At 43.9% G+C, this 19,385-nt stretch overlaps 1 protein-coding gene across 1 annotated transcript in view; it reads left to right on the forward strand.

The window, feature by feature from the left end:
- The window catches only part of LOC138303633 (uncharacterized), a 116,155-nt gene that overhangs the window by 68,971 nt on the left and 27,799 nt on the right, over positions 1–19,385 (forward strand). The window contains exon 3 of the mRNA XM_069242931.1: positions 1,090–1,280. Within this exon, the coding sequence (XP_069099032.1) occupies positions 1,090–1,280 (191 nt within the window). The remainder of the gene's footprint in view (positions 1–1,089; positions 1,281–19,385) is intronic.

Raw genomic sequence — 19,385 nt, forward strand, 5'->3', positions numbered from 1 at the left:
CCCAGGGGATTGAGGGATTGATTACAGATTTAGAACATAAGTAAATTTGGAACCCCCATCCGAGAGTTCCATGTATTTACATCTTACTAAAAATACATAAAGATAAGGTTAAACCACCGGGTCGTCTGATTATATCAGGTATTGGGTCACCTACGGAGAGATTATCTGAATACATTGACATGTTTCTAAAACCTTTTGTTTTAAATCTTTGTTCTTTTTTAGAGGACACTAAAGATGTATTGAATAAATTAGAAGATTTACAATGGTCAACTGATTTGCTTCTACGTTGCTCTCGTACACTCCATTCCTGTTTGCCATTGCATGAATGTGTCATGCCTCTTCCTGTGTTTTTCCCTCCCCCAGAACATGGACAAAGTACTCATGTCCATCTACTACTCCCGTTTTAGGAGCTACTTTTTTCTTTGGCTTTGAGCAGTCCATATGAGTGCTTGTGTTTTCAATTGCTCTGTCTCCTCCCACCCACCTCCAGACCAGTTGCTTTTTTTTTATTGCAGATAAGCTTTATTTATTTGCCTCCTGAACATTCTTGCCAATTTCTTTACCATTTTGTAACATTCTAATGGCATTTTATTATTTAAAAAAAAGCTGCAGTAGGAACCGACATTCCAAAATTAATAAATGCAAAGAATAACCACGATGTGCATTTATGTTTCTGCACACATATAACTCCACATTAATAAATGTATATAAATCAATATAAGTACGGTTAAGGCAGTATTCATTTTAACACTCATAATACACTTTTCGTGTTATAAAACTATTATTTCAGTTGATATTTGTCATCATTAGCCTGTTAAATACAAATGTACGACATCTAACATGGTAGCACACAGTGCCCAACAATAGTGGTCACAATGTTCGCCATATTTCAAACGCGCATATTCTTACATTTCATTCACAGTTTCTTGGTTAGACCTTTTAGTGTGTATATATTAAATAAAATATGCTGACTTCTGTGCCACTAATTGATTTGTATATATTGATCTCTATCAGTATTGTGAGCTTCTTGTAACAGATCATTCTAGTTATATGTCCTGATTTATAGTAGTTCAATTTGTGCCTTAACAGTTCTGTACCTGAAAAGTGCTTCAAACAATGGAAAACACCGTAAGTTGCTGCCCTCTTGTGGTGATGACTGGATCTGGTACCAGAGGAAGTGTTTCTACTTCTCCGAAGTTCAGCGTAACTGGGCAGATGCTGAAGGCTTGTGCGCTGCACACAACTCCTCCCTGGCTCTAATTGACACCCAGAAGGAACTGGTAAGAAATGTGAACCCGTGGCCCTCACTGCCTTTCGTAAAGCCTCTTATGTATGTTAACAATGAATTGTCCGCCACTCCCCCCGTTTCAACACACATCACACAGTGACACCTCTACCCCTCCTGCCTGTATCTTGTATTGTAGATGGGTGCCGATGCCCAAATGCGTTGTTATAAACTATCGCCTTTCATTAATAGTCTCCTGGGGAAAAAAAACTTCTAAAATTGCCCTGTGGGTCATTTTTTGTACCTGAATAAAACTGGTCTTTCGAGGGAATGGGTTTGTGTAGTAGCATATACATATTTTGTTCACAAGAAACTGTTTGGGGGGGTGGTGATGCTCTGGCATCCTGTTGCAGTTACAACTCTGGGTAAACACTGGTTTCAGTAGCGCTTGTTTTATAATAGAAACTTACAAGTCAAGAAGCACTTTTGTTTTAATTAAAGAAATACTTTATTCGTATTTTCAACATAATTCATATCCCACAACAGCTATTAATATCTCAGAGAAAGCAGACACGTGTTTCATGACAATATGGTGGTATTTGTTGTAACGCGGATGACAATCAGTATGAAACAGTTATCTATATATATATATATATATATATATATATATAGTTAGGTCTGCTTAGCCAAAGAAATAGCGTTTTTGGCTTGCTGATAACTTTGTCCTCGTTTGACGAACCTTCACCAAACTGTCACCAAGAAAAAGTTCATCCACCGCATCTCCTTCCTAGAAAGTTTTGGGGTGATCTGTCAAGCAGGGGCAGAGAAAAAAGGGAGGTCCTAAAATGCAAAATCCCATGCATTTTCTATAGGCTTCTTTAGACAAGGCTACGGCGAAAAACCCTGAATGGAATTACACCAAATTCAGCAGGTTGCTAGATCTTGGTCTGCAGATTGTGCTTTTTGTGATTTGGTTTAAACACGTTCAGTAGTTATTATTTTTTTTTTAACTGAGGGTAAAAAATTGTTGTATATTTTGACAATTGGGTCCCTGAGAATCTCTGCAGGTGCGCCAATTTAAAAACGAGCATTAGCAAAGCAATAGGTCTCAGCAATCCAAGTGCTATGAATATTGTCAATGTCTTTTACCCATGTTGAATAGCAGCACAGCTGCTGTTTATCCTGGCTGGAAATCATGTAAAAAATCACTATGACCCAGCGTGCGCTAAATCCTGAGCTCACATATTTCAAAACATTTTCATGCACAATGCCTCGTGAAGTGTCATTTTAAAAGCCTTGGGCCTCAGCAAAACTTTGTATTTGGTAATTTCGGAATGTCACTTGTGGGAGTGAGAAAAAGACTGGGGCTGGGCCGCATATATGTACTATAAGCCCGGGGAGCCAACCCCGGGGCTCTTCCCCTAAAATTTACACCAGTGATGGGCTTCCAGGGGCCGAATGCCCTCCTCCCCCTAATAATGATGCTGGGCCCTAGGGGATGGGTCCCCAGGTCCAAAGTTGGCCGGGGGGAAGGGGCAGCATGCCCCTTCATGAACATTACACCAGGTCCCAGGAGATGGGGTCCCCGTGTCTGAAATCAGCACGGGGAAGGGCTGCTTGCCTCTCTCCCCCAAAAAATGATGCCATGAAATTGGGATGTGGTCCCAGGTGCTTGTTTGCTTCATGCCCTCCTTCCCCTCAAAAGAATGCTGGGCCTGGCGATTGGGTCCCCGGGGCTGAAATCGGCCCAGGGAGGGAGGGCCACACACACCCACCCTTTTACTTAAAGGAGTAGCCCTGGGAAATGGGGTCCACTGGGCCTTACATGGCCTGGTGAGGGGACCAGGCGGCCTCCCTAGACAGCGCTGGGGGATGGACTGCCAATGGCTAAAGAGGCTTGAGGAGGGGGGCCGCACAGCCTCCATCCCCTTAAAAAAAATACATTTCCCTGGGGGATAGGGCTGCCAGAGCCTAAAGAGGTTCGGGGAGGAGGGTGAGCGGTGCCCCTCCCCTTTATATTTAGAAATGGCCCTGGGGGTGGGGTCCACAGGTCCTATCAAGGCTCGGGGAGGGGGACCATGTGGTCCCTCCCCTTTAATTAAAAAACAAACAACCCAGTAGGATGGGGCTGAAGGGTTGGCTGTATTGGGAGGGTTAAAGATTTTGCTGAACAAATGCCAAAAGACTTTGTCGCTTTCTAGCTGTGTGGATGGCACTGTGCCAATCCTTTGCTTAAAAACTTTACTAGAAAAACAGACATTTGAGGTGAGCAAATTTTGAGTGTCTCTGGTGTTACCGGATGCTTCTTACTGGAGCTGCTCTCTACCTAAACTTGGGAACTACTCAGAGTTCTCTCTTTGGTTTTGCGTATATATATACAGGAAGTGCAGAATTATTAGGCAAGTTGTATTTTTGAGGATTAATTTTATTATTGAACAACAACCATGTTCTCAATGAACCCAAAAAACTCATTAATATCAAAGCTGAATATTTTTGGAAGTAGTTTTTAGTTTGTTTTTAGTTTTAGCTATGTTAGGGGGATATCTGTGTGTGCAGGTGACTATTACTGTGCATAATTATTAGGCAACTTAACAAAAAAAAATATATACCCATTTCAATTATTTATTATTACCAGTGAAACCAATATAACATCTCAACATTCACAAATATACATTTCTGACATTCAAAAACAAAACAAAAACAAATCAGTGACCAATATAGCCACCTTTCTTTGCAAGGACACTCAAAAGCCTGCCATCCATGGATTCTGTCAGTGTTTTGATCTGTTCACCATCAACATTGCGTGCAGCAGCAACCACAGCCTCCCAGACACTGTTCAGAGAGGTGTACTGTTTTCCCTCCTTGTAAATCTCACATTTGATGATGGACCACAGGTTCTCAATGGGGTTCAGATCAGGTGAACAAGGAGGCCATGTCATTAGATTTCCTTCTTTTATACCCTTTCTTGCCAGCCACGCTGTGGAGTACTTGGACGCGTGTGATGGAGCATTGTCCTGCATGAAAACCATGTTTTTCTTGAAGGATGCAGACTTCTTCCTGTACCACTGCTTGAAGAAGGTGTCTTCCAGGAACTGGCAGTAGGACTGGGAGTTGAGCTTGACTCCATCCTCAACCCGAAAAGGCCCCACAAGCTCATCTTTGATGATACCAGCCCAAACCAGTACTCCACCTCCACCTTGCTGGCGTCTGAGTCGGACTGGAGCTCTCTGCCCTTTACCAATCCAGCCACGGGCCCATCCATCTGGCCCATCAAGACTCACTCTCATTTCATCAGTCCATAAAACCTTAGAAAAATCAGTCTTGAGATATTTCTTGGCCCAGTCTTGACGTTTCAGCTTGTGTGTCTTGTTCAGTGGTGGTCGTCTTTCAGCCTTTCTTACCTTGGCCATGTCTCTGAGTATTGCACACCTTGTGCTTTTGGGCACTCCAGTGATGTTGCAGCTCTGAAATATGGCCAAACTGGTGGCAAGTGGCATTGTGGCAGCTGCACGCTTGACTTTTCTCAGTTCATGGGCAGTTATTTTGCGCCTTGGTTTTTCCACACGCTTCTTGCGACCCTGTTGACTATTTTGAATGAAACGCTTGATTGTTCGATGATCACGCTTCAGAAGCTTTGCAATTTTAAGAGTGCTGCATCCCTCTGCAAGATATCTCACTATTTTTGACTTTTCTGAGCCTGTCAAGTCCTTCTTTTGACCCATTTTGCCAAAGGAAAGGAAGTTGCCTAATAATTATGCACACCTGATATAGGGTGTTGATGTCATTAGACCACACCCCTTCTCATTACAGAGATGCACATCACCTAATATGCTTAATTGGTAGTAGGCTTTCGAGCCTATACAGCTTGGAGTAAGACAACATGCATAAAGAGGATGATGTGGTCAAAATACTCATTTGCCTAATAATTCTGCACTCCCTGTATATGTGTATATATATATATATATATATATATATATCTTAAACTATATTCAAATCCTATAAAACAAATTAAAATACAAATTCTTCTTACTATTTGCTTTTAGAGCACATTTATGGCATTCAATTAATGAGCTAACTATATGCTTTTTAAATACAGTTAATGGTGGGAGTCCACTAAAATGCTTTTATAAAGGAGTTGTTACTCCAAAATTCAACTTCTTTATATATGCAAAATAATTAAGTTCACGATAAAAACCCTATAAGTTAAAATATAAACATTAATGTTATGGTTAAACAATTAGTTTATACATCCCAAAATTCTGATTTTAAATTATACCCTATAGTCAAGAAGATGAATTTCACTCTCATATCCAGTTTGTTTGTCCTGTATTTAGCCTGCAATACTATGCGGAACTTTAGCGATCAGGATTTTTTCAGAAATACTTTGTTATCCATATTGTGTCAATGCAAAGTAGCTCCTCTAATCTCATTGCGGGATTCTAAAACTTATTTCATTAATCCAACTATACAGGCTGTTTTAAAGGCATATTCCTATATGATCAACAAAATCCCTTCATTAGCAAAATATATGGTGATTATGCACAACCTTTAGGGACGGCTTTACCCAGTTGTAGCAGGGAGACGTATAAAGCATTTTAAACCCTTCACTGCAAGGCCTTTTCCCCCTCAGGTGCCTGGCCTTTATTTTGGCTATTTGGGGCAGTTCGCCCATAGGCCCTTTTAACTTTTTGTCCACATAAGCTACCCACGCCAAATTTGCGTCCTTTTTTCCAACATCCTAGGGATTCTAGAGGTACCCAGACTCTGTGGGTTCCCCTGAAGGAGACCAAGATATCAGCCAAAATAAAGCAAACCTTTTGTTTTTTTTTCAAAAAAATTGGAAAAAAGGGCTGCAGAAGAAGGCTTGTGTTTTTCCCCCTGAAAATGGCATCAACAAAGGGTTTGCAGTGCTACAATCACCAACTTCACAGCTTTCAGGAACAGGCAGACTTGAATCAGAAAATCCCATTTTTCAACACGGTTTTGGCATTTTACTGGACATACCCTAGTTTTACTATTTTTTGTGCTTTCAGCCTCCTTCCAATTAGTGACAGACATGGATGTGAAACGAATCCTGGATCCCAGAAAGCTAAACATTTCTGGAAAGTAGACATAATTCTAAATTCAGCAAGGGGTAACTTGTGTAGATCCTACAAAGGTTTCATACAGAAAATAACAGCTGTAATAAAAAAATACTGAATGTGGGGTGAAAAAAACAGCCATTTTTCTCCACATTTTACTCTGTAACTTTTTCCTGCGATGTCAGATTTCTTTAAAGCAATATACTGTTACATCTGGTGGACTCTTCTGATTGCGGGGATATATAGGGCTTGTAGGTTCATCAAGAACCCTAGGTACCGAGAGCCAATAAAGGAGCTGTGCCTTGCAATGGGTTTTCATTCTATACCGGGTATACAGCAATTCATTTGCTGAAATATAAAGAGTGAAAAATAGGTGTCAAGAAAACCTTTGTATTTCCAAAATGGGCACAAGATAAGGTGTTGAGAAGCAGTGGTTATTTGCACATCTCTGAATTCTGGGGTGCCGATACTAGCATGTGAATTACAGGGCATTTCTCAAATAGACGTCTTTTTTTACACACTGCCTTACATTGGGAAGGAAAAAATGTAGAGAAAGACAAGGGGCAATAACACTTGTTTTGCTATTGTGTGTTCCCCCAAGTCTCCGGATAAAAATGGTACCTCACTTGCGTGGGTAGGCCTAATGCTCGTGACAGGAAACGTAACAGGGACACAATCACATTTTTACATTGAAATCTGACGTGTTTTTTGCAAAGTGCCTAGCTGTAGATTTTGGCCTCTAGCTCAGCCGGCACCTAGGAAAACCTACCAAACATGTGCATTTTCAAAATCTAGACACCTAGAGAAATCCACGATGGTGTGACTTGTGTGGCTCTCACCAGGTTCTGTTGCCCAGAATCCTTTGCAAACCTCAAAATGTTGCCAAAAAAATACTTTTTTCCCACATTTCAGTGACAGAAAGTTCTGGAGTCTGAGAGGAGCCACAAATTTCCTTCACCCAGCGTTCCCCTAAGTCGCCCGATAAAAATGGTACCTCGCTTGTGTGGGTAGGCCTAGCGCTCGTCACAGGACATGCCCCAAAACACAACGAGGACACATCACATTTTCCCTAAGAAAACAGACCTGTTTTTTGCAAAGTGCCTAGTTGTGGATTTTGGCCTCTAGCTCAGCTGGCACCTAGGGAAACCTACCAAACCTGTGCATTTTTTAAAACTAGACACCAAGGGGAATCCAAGATGGGGTGGCTTGTGGGGCTCTCACCAGAATCCTTGCAAACCTCAAAATGTGGCCAAAAAAACACTTTTTTTCCTCACATTTCGGTGACAGAAAGTACTGGAATCTTAGAGGAGCCACAAATTTCCTTCCAGCCACTGTTCCCCCAAGTCTCCCGATAAAATTGGTACCTCACTTGTGTGGGGAGGCCTAGTGCTCACGAGAGGAAATGCCCCAAAACACTATCTGGACACATCAAGATTGTCAAATACAAAACTACCTGTTTTTGCTGGGGGGGGGGGGGGCACCTGCGTTTTTGGTCCTGGGCTCAGCAGCCATCTAGGGAAACCTACCAAACCCAGACATTTCTGAAAACTAGACACCCGAGGGAGTCTAGGGAGGTATGACTTGCGCGGATCCCCCAATATTTTCTTACCCAGAATCCTCAGCAAGCCTCCAATTTAGCTAAACTATTACATTTTTCCCACATTTCTTTGGACAAATTTCCTACCACCCAATGTTCCCCCTCAGTCTCTGGTAAAAATGATACCTCTCTTGTGTAGGTGGGCCAAGTTTCTGTTACAGGGAAGAGCCAAAATCATGTTGAAATTGAGGGGGAAACAAAGCGGGTCCAAAAGGGCAGTTTGAAAAAAAAATATTTTTAGGCTGAATTTTTATCGGGATAGATAAGACAATATTAGGTAGTAGGAATTTTGTGGATTCCTGCAGATTCCAGAAGGTTCCAGCACAAAAATGTAGAAAAAATGTGTGATTTCCACCAGAGTTGGAGGTTTGCAGGGCATTGTGGGTAAGAAAATGGTGCGGGTGCATGTGAAGCACACCACCCTGGAATCAACCAGATGTTTAGTTTTCAGATGTGTCTAGGTCTTGTGAATTTTTCTACATGGCAGCGTCCCAAAGTAAAAAAAAGTGCAGCCCTCACCATTCCAAGTGGGACGATTGTGAGAGTTATCAAGCTCTCATGGTCCAAAAGTAAAACCAAAACCCAAAATATTCAAATGTCCTCATGCTTGCCGTGGGATAAGATGTTTCAGTGTGCAGGTGAGAGCTGAAAGACTGTTACCCCTTTCAGTTGGGGTGGGGGCATAACCAGGCCCATACTAGTTGGTAGCCACCACCCCATTATTATTATTTTTTTTAATTCCCTGGCATCTAGTAGACTTTCTGCCCCCCCCTGGGGTGTGGATCAGGGGTGATTGCCCAGTCTGCCAACTTTGGCCCCATTTATGTGGGGTGGGGGTATGGCCATACCCAAACGCTCTTATTTTGGAAAACAAATCTTCCCTGGTCTCTGGTGGGCTTTCTGCCCCCCTTCGGGACAGATGGGCCTTCCAAAAATGTGCCCCCATGGGGAGTGACCCTTGCCCAAGGGGCTGCCCCCCAAACAAACACACACATACACACACACACCAATCCCTGGTGTCCAGTGGTTTCTGCCCCCCTTGGGAGCAGATTGGCCTAACAAAAATACAATTTGCTTGCCTAAGGGGTCACTCCCCATACATAAAAACATAAAGTAAATAAAAAAGAATATATATATCTGGTGTCTAGAGGCTTCTGTACCCTCTTGGGGCAGAAAAGGTCTAAAAATATTTTGCCCCCCATCCCAGGGGAACGGCTCTTGCCCAAGGGGCTCCCCCCCTCATGCGTAAGTAAAAAAAATAAAAAAAATTCCCTGGTGTCTAGTGGTTTCTGCCCCCCCCCCCTCCCCGGGGGCAGACCTGCCCCCAGGGTGGGAAGAAATGGCCTAAAAATATTTTACCCTCCCCCCCCCCCCCCCGGGGAGAGACCCTTACCTAAGGGGTCGTTCCCTACATATTAAAAATAAGAAAATTATCCCTGGTGTCTAGGGGATTTTTGCCCCATGGGGGCAGATCGGCCTAATTATATTAGACCGATTCACTCCCGGGGGGGCAGAAATGGCCTAAAAATGATTTGGTCCCTGGGGAGCGGCCCTTGCCCAAGGGGCCGCTCCCCTTGTTGAAATATTTAGAGAAAAAAAAATCCCTGGTGTTTAGTGGGCATTTCTGCTGCCCAATCGCATTGCGATCGGGCAGCAGAAATGCTTTGAGAGACATGAAAGGAAAGGACTTCCCTTTCCTTTCATGTCTCTCCCGCCCCACCTCCCGTGGGAAGAGAAATGCTTTTGCATTTCTCTTCCGGGATCGCACTGGAAGCATGCTTCCAGCGCGATCCGAGGTGACCTGTGATGAGGTCAGGGTGCGATTTGCGCGCTGACGTCATCAGACGTCACTGGGGTGGGGTCGGGGTGGAAAGGGAAGCTATTCCCCTTCCATCCCGGACTGGGGGGTGTGGGAGGGAGGCCCATGAGGGGAGCGCTAGCAACCGTGTGCCTGGACGAGACAAGCTCGTCCCGGGCATGGGAGGGGTTAAACATGAAAATCTTCTAAATAATATACAATGTTTTATTGTTCTCCTTCAATTTGATGCATTTTTAGCATTTATTCTTAACTCTACGGCGTTCTTATTTTTGACACACAGTATTGACGTATTGCACCAAGCTGATTAAAAGCACCATGTGCGAAGAGTCTTTAATTGTAATCACCACTCCGGATGGACGAACACTTGACCAAGGTTCCTCGACATGAGACTTTGGACATACAGTTTTGGATACCTTCCTATCCGTACTTAGAATTGTGAGAAAGTGCTTTATTTGTGGCCACACTCATATATATTTTTTTGTTCTGATGTTACTGCATTTGACCCTTTACACTTGCCTCTGCTGTCTAGTTCTCAGTTGTGTGTGCTGACAACTAAAAATTGGGTAAAATTGGATTCCCCCAAATTAGCACACTTAAATTTCCAACAAGTTTGTGGTCCATAGTGCTGGAAACATTCCAGTGGCAGGGAAATTTAAGGTCACCAGTGTACTGCAGTATGTGGATATGCTTTCCACCAGTCTGGACAGTAAACATGGCATCAGGCCTACATGTGTAGGCCGACTGCTGCAGCTCAAAAACAGCAGGCACAGCTGTAAAATGAACTCCTTTTTTGACTGGAAAACCTATTTTTAAATATTAAATGTACAACTCCTAAGTGAACCTTGAACCCACAAGATAGCGTTCCCAATATTTGAAAGTGGTGCATGTGGGAAATTGAAGTTTGACATAGTCCTACAGTTACTAGCCCCCAAAAGCTATTTTCACTGTATAGGTATTATGACTTTTTCTTTAAGAAAGGGTAAAGTACTATAAAAATGCTTATTTTATAGGTATTATGACTTTTTCTTTAAGAAAGAGTAAAGTATTATAAAACTGCTTATTTTGTATGTTTAGTTTGAGTAAAGTTGCAAAGATGAATAAATCATTAATTTACATATGTATTAAAATCCACTTCAAAGGAGAAGTTGTATTTTGAATAATTGTGAAGGAAAAGTTACTTTTTAAAAGTTACAATTTTTCTGTCTGAAGTTCCTTTGGGCTAATGGGCATTAGCATGCTTGGGCTGTCTTTCCTGCCAGTGTGTGACCCCCTATGGTCTTTGATATGCAACTTGTCCTATCTCAGGAAGCTCCAGGGGTCGGATTAGAGACTACATTTAATATGAAAGAATCCAAGCTGGGGCCTAGTCAGTCAAAGCTAAGTGACACCTGGGGATGCGGGCCCTTTTGAGCCAAGGGTGCACTCCAGCCATCTTGACTCCATTCACAGAGGAAGGGGGCTGGTCTAAGAACCATTCTGGTGTAGATAGGTGAGAGGGGACTGGTTCTTACCATTGGCATACCTCTAGGTGGGTCACCGGCCTCATCCAGTGGTAGTAAGGTTGTGCTATCTTAGTTTTCCCTGGCAACGGTGCATTGTAGAATATTTTGCAGTAAAGCAAACAGGATGTTTTGAAAAAAAAGGAAGGTTTATGTTTCAGAACTTTTTAACCATTGAGTATAGTGTTGTCGCCACCCACTGGCCTACATAGAAGTGCACCTAATCCTCAACTCCTCAGGACACCTCTAGAACTGTGTAAGGAGAGAAGAGTAAGAAACCTGATGTCTGTGATGCTGTTTTACCTTTACAGCTCAGGATCTGTTGTGGGAAGGATTACATTGCAAGTACGTTTTCACCACAGGGCCCATTAACTGCTCTCTCTATTCACAGGGTCAGTTCATGGACTTTTATTCAAATCTAGGTGCTTCTAGTATTAATGCTATGACAAGTGGGCTCATGTAGGTCTGCACTGATTCTCCACATTAAATTGGGGCTATGTTGGACGTTATGCTGAGGACGGCATGGTGCTTACATTTACTTGTCCTGTTTAAACAAAAAGAAAAAAACATGTGTCCCTTTAGTGATGCAGTGAGGCACACATTATGACAATGCTCTTGTTAAATCAGAGATCCAGTAATATCCTTTCTTGATTATGGAAGGACTCCTATTCTAGGAGGATTTAGAGTCTAGTCTAGTCTAGTCTAGTAATGACCTGCCTTTGCCACCTTTTCACTATTGCATATAGAAAGCATTTCCCGATATATATGTTCAGACTACCAGTCCTACAAAAAACTCTTTCCTAAGTACTTCTCAATGCAGTGCTATAATGTGCCTAGTAGTGTCAAAGCTTCTTTGTTAAAGAAATACACTTCTTTGAATTTTGAAGAGACTTCATCATATTTTCATCAAATAGTGCGTAAGCCCATCCTTGTTTTCCTTAGCTCTGGAGTCATCTGTGGTAACTTACAAATTATTACAGCTGCAGAGTGCTCTGCTAAGCACTTTGCCCCAGCCCTGCAAGATTTTCTGTGGCTTCTTACACAAACACATTTATGCAGCATTATGCAAACGTTTTATTTTAAATCTTTTTGCTATTAAGTACTGATCAGCCATCTTGGAAATATAAATAAACATTTTCCAGTAATATGCCAGAAAGGCTACCACTGCTTAACAATATAGGTGCACACATCATCAGCCATATACACGTTTGACTTCTTAGAAAACATCTGGCGCTTACATTTCTGACTGTGGAACCAGTCGACTTTGGTTCTTAATCCTGTCTCTCTCACTTGACTACATGGTGTAATCATGGGCAAAGTAGCTTAGGTACCTTGTAGCATACCTGGATGTTTAGTGTAACGCACAACACCACACAATTCCACACCACACAGTTCATCGCCACACAATTCAGCCCCGTGACTCCCCTTTCCGCCAGCCTTTTCATGGTGGTTCATACCGCCATGAAAAGGCTGGCGGGAGGGGGACTCGTAATCCCCTGGGCAGCGCTGCCCTGGGGGATTACAACCACCGGGACCAATGTGGCGGGATACCGCTGGAGCCGGCAGTGCGACCGTAGCGCTTCCGCCGCAGTCGTAATCCCATGTGAAGCACCGCCAGCCTGTTGGTGGTGCTTCCGTCAAAACAGCTCTGGCGGTCTTTAACCGCCAAGGTTGTGATAAGGGCCATTGTCATTTATAATGCCAATTACTGTAATCCTTTAAGATTGTGGGCTTTATGCTCTCATTTTATTAAGGACTGTGGGCCATGTTTACACATGGCGATAGCCTTGTATATCGGCAAATGCACAACCAGTCAGCTATGTCACTCAGTGGTGGCACATGCCACGAGACATCATAACTTACAAACCTCTAAATTAATTTTTATCTGTACAACATTTATGGTGTGCCTCAGTGTTGCGCTTGAGATTTCTTTAATTTATGACACTCTATCAGCAGCAGGCGCGTACACACTGGGCTACCCTGCTCACTGGTGGTGCAATGGATTTGCTGGTATATCTTTTTTTTTTAAGCTCACCTAGATCGTTAGTGTTGTGCTTTCATTTTATTAAAGAGTTTGGGCTCTGTTTGCACTTCCACTGCCCCTTCTCATCACTCCCTCACACATCTCTGTACTGCTTGCCCACACATGCTGCCTTCCTGTACCTCTTCGTGCTGTGCACTCGTCCACCTCTTGCCCCACCTCTGCCCTCTTTGGGTGCTGTAGGAAAGTCTTCCTTTTTGCCCTGGTCACCCCCAAACCTTTTGGACAGATACTGGTGGTTATTGACTCTTGGATGTGCCCTGGGTACTGCTTACCAGTCCCAGGGCCAGTGCTCTGTGCAAAGTGGATATGCAAATTAGGCTAATTATAATTGGCAGTGTCAACCTACCTATAAATCCCTAGTATATGGTAGGGCATGTAGGTTTAGAGACCTCAGCATAGGTAGTGCACCCATAGGTGCACTGCTAAAGTGCCCAGGGTCATTGCAAAGGCAGGCCCGCCTTGCTGGCTGCTTTTAAGCTAAAGTTATATGCAAATTCGACTTTGGAATTAAAAGTACTTCCCAAGTCTTAACCTACCTTATTTTTACATATAAGTCTCCCCTAAGGTGTGCCCTATGTGCCCCTAGGTTTTTGGTGCCATGAAACTATAAGCAGTGACCTTATAAAAATTGTTTTATACACCCTAGTGAGGTAAATAGCCAAATGTGGTTTTCCCTCACAGTAATGAATGACCTCCATAGGCTAAAATTGTGAGACTTTATTTTAATTAACAAAGTCTCCATAAGTGACAGATGTCTTGAGTTTGGGATCAAATTAATTGTTATAATAAATCCCACAACGTACAATTGTTGGATTTATTATAACTAGTTCAGGCAAAGAGTTTTAAAAATCTACTGAAAGTTCTTCAGCTCTGTAGTGCCCTTCTCTGATTGGCCGGCCTCTGGCAGCCTGGCCAGGCTGCCTTATGAGGTGTGAAGTGGCCTGGGCTGAACACAAAGGATGTGCCTTTGGGGAGGAGATCTGCCTTAGCAGATGGTGAAACAGGATGTGGGTAGAAAAGCCAAACTGGTCTTCAAAGGCAGGGAAGGACATTTGGAGCAGCTCAGGACCTCCCCCATTTTCTGCAAACCCAGACAATTAGTTGCCCTCTTGATTAGATTAGGAAAAGGCAGGAGAGGGGTGTGTTTAGAATTTGTAGCCACACCAGTGGGTGAGCTCATCCTGATCTAACCTCCAAAAATCCCTTTCAGCCATGATGGATTTTTGAAGAATGTTGCTCCCTGGGATTGATTTTTGCCACACTTCCCAGGAAGTGGTCAAAGGGGGATGGATCCTTCCTGTGCTAGGACAATCTGCCCTCCTGCTTTCCAACCCAGGATCAAGGATAAATATGGCAGAGCTGCACCCACATCTCAGGTCCCTACAAGGAACAAGACAAAGAAGAAGGACTGCTCTGCTGGACCACTGACCTGCACCTGGACACTGCACTCTGAAGGACTACACCAGCTGCACACTTGGGCTTCACCACTAAAAGGACTTTGCCCGTCTTCTACTGCTTCAAGAAGGGACCCCCCTGTCTGCTACAGGTACAAAGGAGCTGCCCAGAGTCCCCTGCATCAAGTCTTGAAAGCAGAGCCCAGCTGACCAGCATCCAGTGGCTATTTGAGGATTCTGGCCAGGTGCATTTTGGGAATTGTAGTCCCAACTCCCAAGGAGCAACTCAGAGATTCTGGAACCTTGGATCAAGTTGTGGACACGTCAAGGAACCAAAAAGAACCTCTGAAAGAAGATTCAGAAGTTTTGAGACGTTTGGAGCAACTCCATAAGTTGAAGAGGTGCATTGTGGGAGTTGTAGCCCCAGACCCCAAGAGGCAAACCAGAGTCTCTGAACCCCTGGCTGGTGCTGTGGGCCACTTTCCTGAATCAAGAAACACTTCTGAAAGTAAGTGTGACAGTGTTACCTCGTTGGTGGCCTGAACTCTGGACTTTGTCCCTTTTTCAACCCTTTGCGCGCTAGTTGCTTCTATGTGCAAGACAACATTAATTCTTTTAAAAATTATATCTCCAGTTCCCCTTATCTGATTTTAATCATTTGGGTGGCATTTTAAAGATACAAATATAATTTATTTTTATAAATTGGTATCGGACTTTTATTGTGCTCTGTGTTGTATTCATTTACTGTTTTGTGATTTTAAATGCTTTTACACACTTGTCTCCTACGTTAAGCCTTGTCGCTCGTTGCCAAGCTAACAAGGGTTGAGCTGGGTTTAATTTATTGAGACCTAACTGGACCTAAGTGGGTGCCCATTGCTAGGTGAAGCCACTTACCAATAATCTACTTTCAAACAGGTGTCCCCCACTCATCTCAGTGCTGCTCTTATTTATATTTAGAAACTGGAAGATGTGCACAGTCCATCTGTTTCCTCGCTCTCTCTGATGACTCACACACCTCTCTCAGTCGGGTGCCCCTCCGTCAGCTGGTGGGTGGTCATTGAGTCTCACAACACCTGCCTTACTTTGAGGTTTATAAGGTTTCTTTGGGAAGAGCAACCAGTCCCAGTCTTGTACTCTCTCTTCCTCTCTCACACACTCTTCCCGCCCTTCTCATGTGGTTAACTTCAGGTCTTTGAGCACAGTCTATTACCTGTGCCTATTCAAGGTTTCTGTCATTCAATCCCACGCTCTTCCCCTCTCCTTTTTGTTTTTCATAAATCTGTTTATTGTTGGTTTTTTCCCCTTTTTTCCTGTTTAGGTTACATTTCACATCTTGTCATGTTTAGTGGTTGTTACAATACAGTGTGTTACAATGCTTGGTGTTCTTTCTGCTACATTATTTTTAGTGCAGCAATATCACATTTGTACAACATTTACTACATTATGTCACTTTGATTGTTCTGTTGTTGATCTCAGTTGAGATTCTCGTTGGGGTAACATTGTTTTGTCTGAAGTGTCGGATTGTTGCATTTAGTTGAAGGAAGTATGGAGAGCAGATATGATTTTCTTTTTTTTGTTTTTTGTAATAAAGATTAATCTTAAAGTGAAGAAGAGTAAATAAAAGGAAGAACATGTGTAACAGTAACATTGGCCAGTGTCTACAGCAATGGAGTTAGTGTGAATTTCTCTGTTTTCATGCCGGGTTGGGGATCAATTGTGATGAGTAAATTTACAATCAGGGGAGAGGGGGAGGCCTTTCATGGAGATCGTTGTTTATGCCCTTCTTGTTTCTCAAAGCCTTAGCTTACTCAATTGTGCTGTGCGTTCTATCTCCCTGTGTGGTGTGATCTTCTCGTTTGTGGATGTTAGTTTGCTTTAGTCAAGTCCCTCCCCTGTCAGGTGCGATTCCGTGTTATATAATTGGAGTAAGAGTCCCTCCCAGTCAGTAGAGATCAGGAATTGTCGTAATCCTAGGGTTTCTTCTCGGTTGAGTGCTAAGTTTTATGCTCCTGCCCATAACCTGAGTGAGCGTGTCCAGGTCTGTATCAGTGGAGGGTCTGAGGACTTCCAGCTTAGGGTCACCAGTCGCTTTGCAACAATTAGTCCCAGGTCTATGAAGCGTGTCTCTGCTCTGTGTTGTTTGCTTCTTGGGAACAATCCTAGGATGCTTGCCTCCCATGTGAAGGATATTTGTTGTGTTGTGCAAGTGGCTAGGTTATCAATCACCGCTTTCCAGTAGGCGCTTAGGTTAGGGCAGGACCATATCATGTGCAGCATGTCTGCTCCAATCTCACAGCATCTAGGGCAGGCCGCGTCTTGACGGTTAAAGTACCTGTTTATGCGTGCCGGTGTAAGGTAAGCTCTGTTCACAATATAATACTGGAATAGTCTGAATCTGGAGTTACGTGGTATGTTCAGGTGGCTTGGATTGGCAGATCTCCATTTTGTTATCGCGATGGGTTCACCCGCGTCTGTTTCCCATGTCATACGTAATGTATCACTTTGGGGGGCCCTTTGGATTCTCAGAGCGTCTGCCAGCCAGCTGACCTGGTACTGGCCGCAGCCCACCACCTGTAGGTACTGGACCAGCAGGTGGGTGGGCGGAACCGTTGTGATATCTCCCCACCTGGAGCTCAAAGACCTCACCAGTGAGCAGTATAGAAGGAATTGGCCAGGCGGGTGCCCCATTTCTTGGAGCTTGGCAAACGGCAATTATCGGTTGTCTTCATATATGTCACCCAGTGTATGTAGTTCTAGCTCATGCCATGAGTGCAGTTCTATGTCTGATGTGATCCTTGTGCCCCTCGGTGTGTCCGCCAGTGCCAGGGTGGGTGCGAATGGGATCGTCGATCCCATAAGGCAGAGTGATCTATGATAGCATTTGTGGGCTGTTTTAAGGAACATTTGTCGTGGGGTTCGGGCATGTGTGAGAGGATGAAATAAATGCTGTATTTGTTGGAGCGAGTATGGTCCTGTTTCTGTTGCTGTATCTGCCAGTTGTTTACTAGCCAGCCATCTGGATATCCACTGAAGTTGGGCTGCCAGGTAGTAGTGTTCCAGGTTGGGAACCGCTAGCCCGCCCTTGTTGGTTGGTAAGTACAGTTTTTTCAGGGCTACTCTGCACAGCCATTGTTCCATATAAATTCTCTCAGCCCTGTTTCCAGTGTCTTAAAGAAGCTGGGGGAGACATAGTGTGGTAGGTTAGTGAAGAAGTATAGTAGTCGCGGGAGTACCACCATTTTTAGGAGCGCTATTCTACCACCCACTGATAGTGGTAGCGTTCTCCAGAAAGCCATTTGGGATCTAACTGAGGATGTTGCTTTTACTAAGTTACCCTTGAATGTATCTTCCTCGCTATGATAGACTTTGATGCCCAGGTATCTAAATGTGTTTGCTTGCCATGGGACTGGACTTTCGGCTAGCGTGAGTCTCGGGTCTGGTAGGGTTGAGTCGAATGGGAAGAGGCCTGACTTGGACCAGTTAACCTTAAGACCTGACATCTGCGCGAAGTGTCACAAGAGCAAGCCAGCCCTTTGTGGAATCTGTGTGATGTCTCTAAAATATAGCAAGAGGTCGTCAGCGTAGAGCGACACTATGTGTAGGCCGTCTCCCAAAGGTATTCCCCAGCTGGATCCCTCCTCGCGTAGGGCGGCCGCTAGGGGCTCCATTGCGAGTGAGAATAGTAACAGTGATAGGGGGCAACCTTGTCTTGTGCCTCTACCTACCCGGACTGGTTCTGATATCGCGGAGCCCAGACCCACCCTTATCGTTGGTCTGGTGTATAGTAGTTTAATTAGGCGAGTGAAAGATGGTCCCATACCATATTTTTGCAGCACTTTGAACAAAAAGGCCATTCCAGTGAGTCAAAGGCTTTCTCCAGGTCAAGGACCAGGCAACCCACTCGAGGCCAGGCCCGCTCAGCATATTCCATAACCTGGAATATTCTCCTGATATTTTGGGAGGTGTCTCTGGCTGGTACAAATCCGTTTTGGTCGGGGTGTATCAGTTCCGGCACACTTGGCGCCAGTCTTGTCGCTAAAATCTTAGCTAATATTTTATAATCAGTATTTAGCATTGCTAGCGGCCTGTAGGAGCCCATGTCTATTGGGTTTCTTCCAGGCTTGGGAAGAGAGACCAGTAATGCCTCCCTTTGTGTGTCCGATAAGTGGCCCTCTTGTTCGTCTTCTTTGTATACCTGGAGTAGCTTGGGCGCCAGGTGCACTGCAAATGCTTTGTAAAAGTCGACTGGTAGCCCATCTGGGCCTGGTGTTTTACCTGAGTTGAGATTATTGATACTGGCTTTGAACTCCTCAAGGTCCAGAGGTGCCTCGAGGGTTTCGATCTGGTCGCTTTCTAGGTTTGGGAGTTTCACTTTGGTAAGAAATTCTGCACTGTGGTCTTCTCCAGGGGTTGTCTTTGAGGTGTAGAGCGCCGTATAGTGTTTTATAAATTCAGTTTCTATCTCTGCAGGTGTGTATACTATCTCCCCTGTTTGTGAGCGAATTTCCATTATCAGTTTTCTCTCAGTCCCGTCGTATCAGCCAGGCCAGTAATTTACCTGCTTTATCAGCTGACGCATGAGTTCACGCAGAGTGTGTGGTGTAGTTTAGGCATCTAGTTTCGTTCCCAGCTGAAATTTATAAAGATTGTGTGTGGCCATTGGCAAAAACAGAACTTAGTTAATACTATTAGAGCAGTTAAACAACGGGTCACCGCCCAAACATTG

This window comes from Pleurodeles waltl, chromosome 7 (genome assembly GCF_031143425.1).
Source record: "Pleurodeles waltl isolate 20211129_DDA chromosome 7, aPleWal1.hap1.20221129, whole genome shotgun sequence".
NCBI lineage: Eukaryota > Metazoa > Chordata > Amphibia > Caudata > Salamandridae > Pleurodeles > Pleurodeles waltl.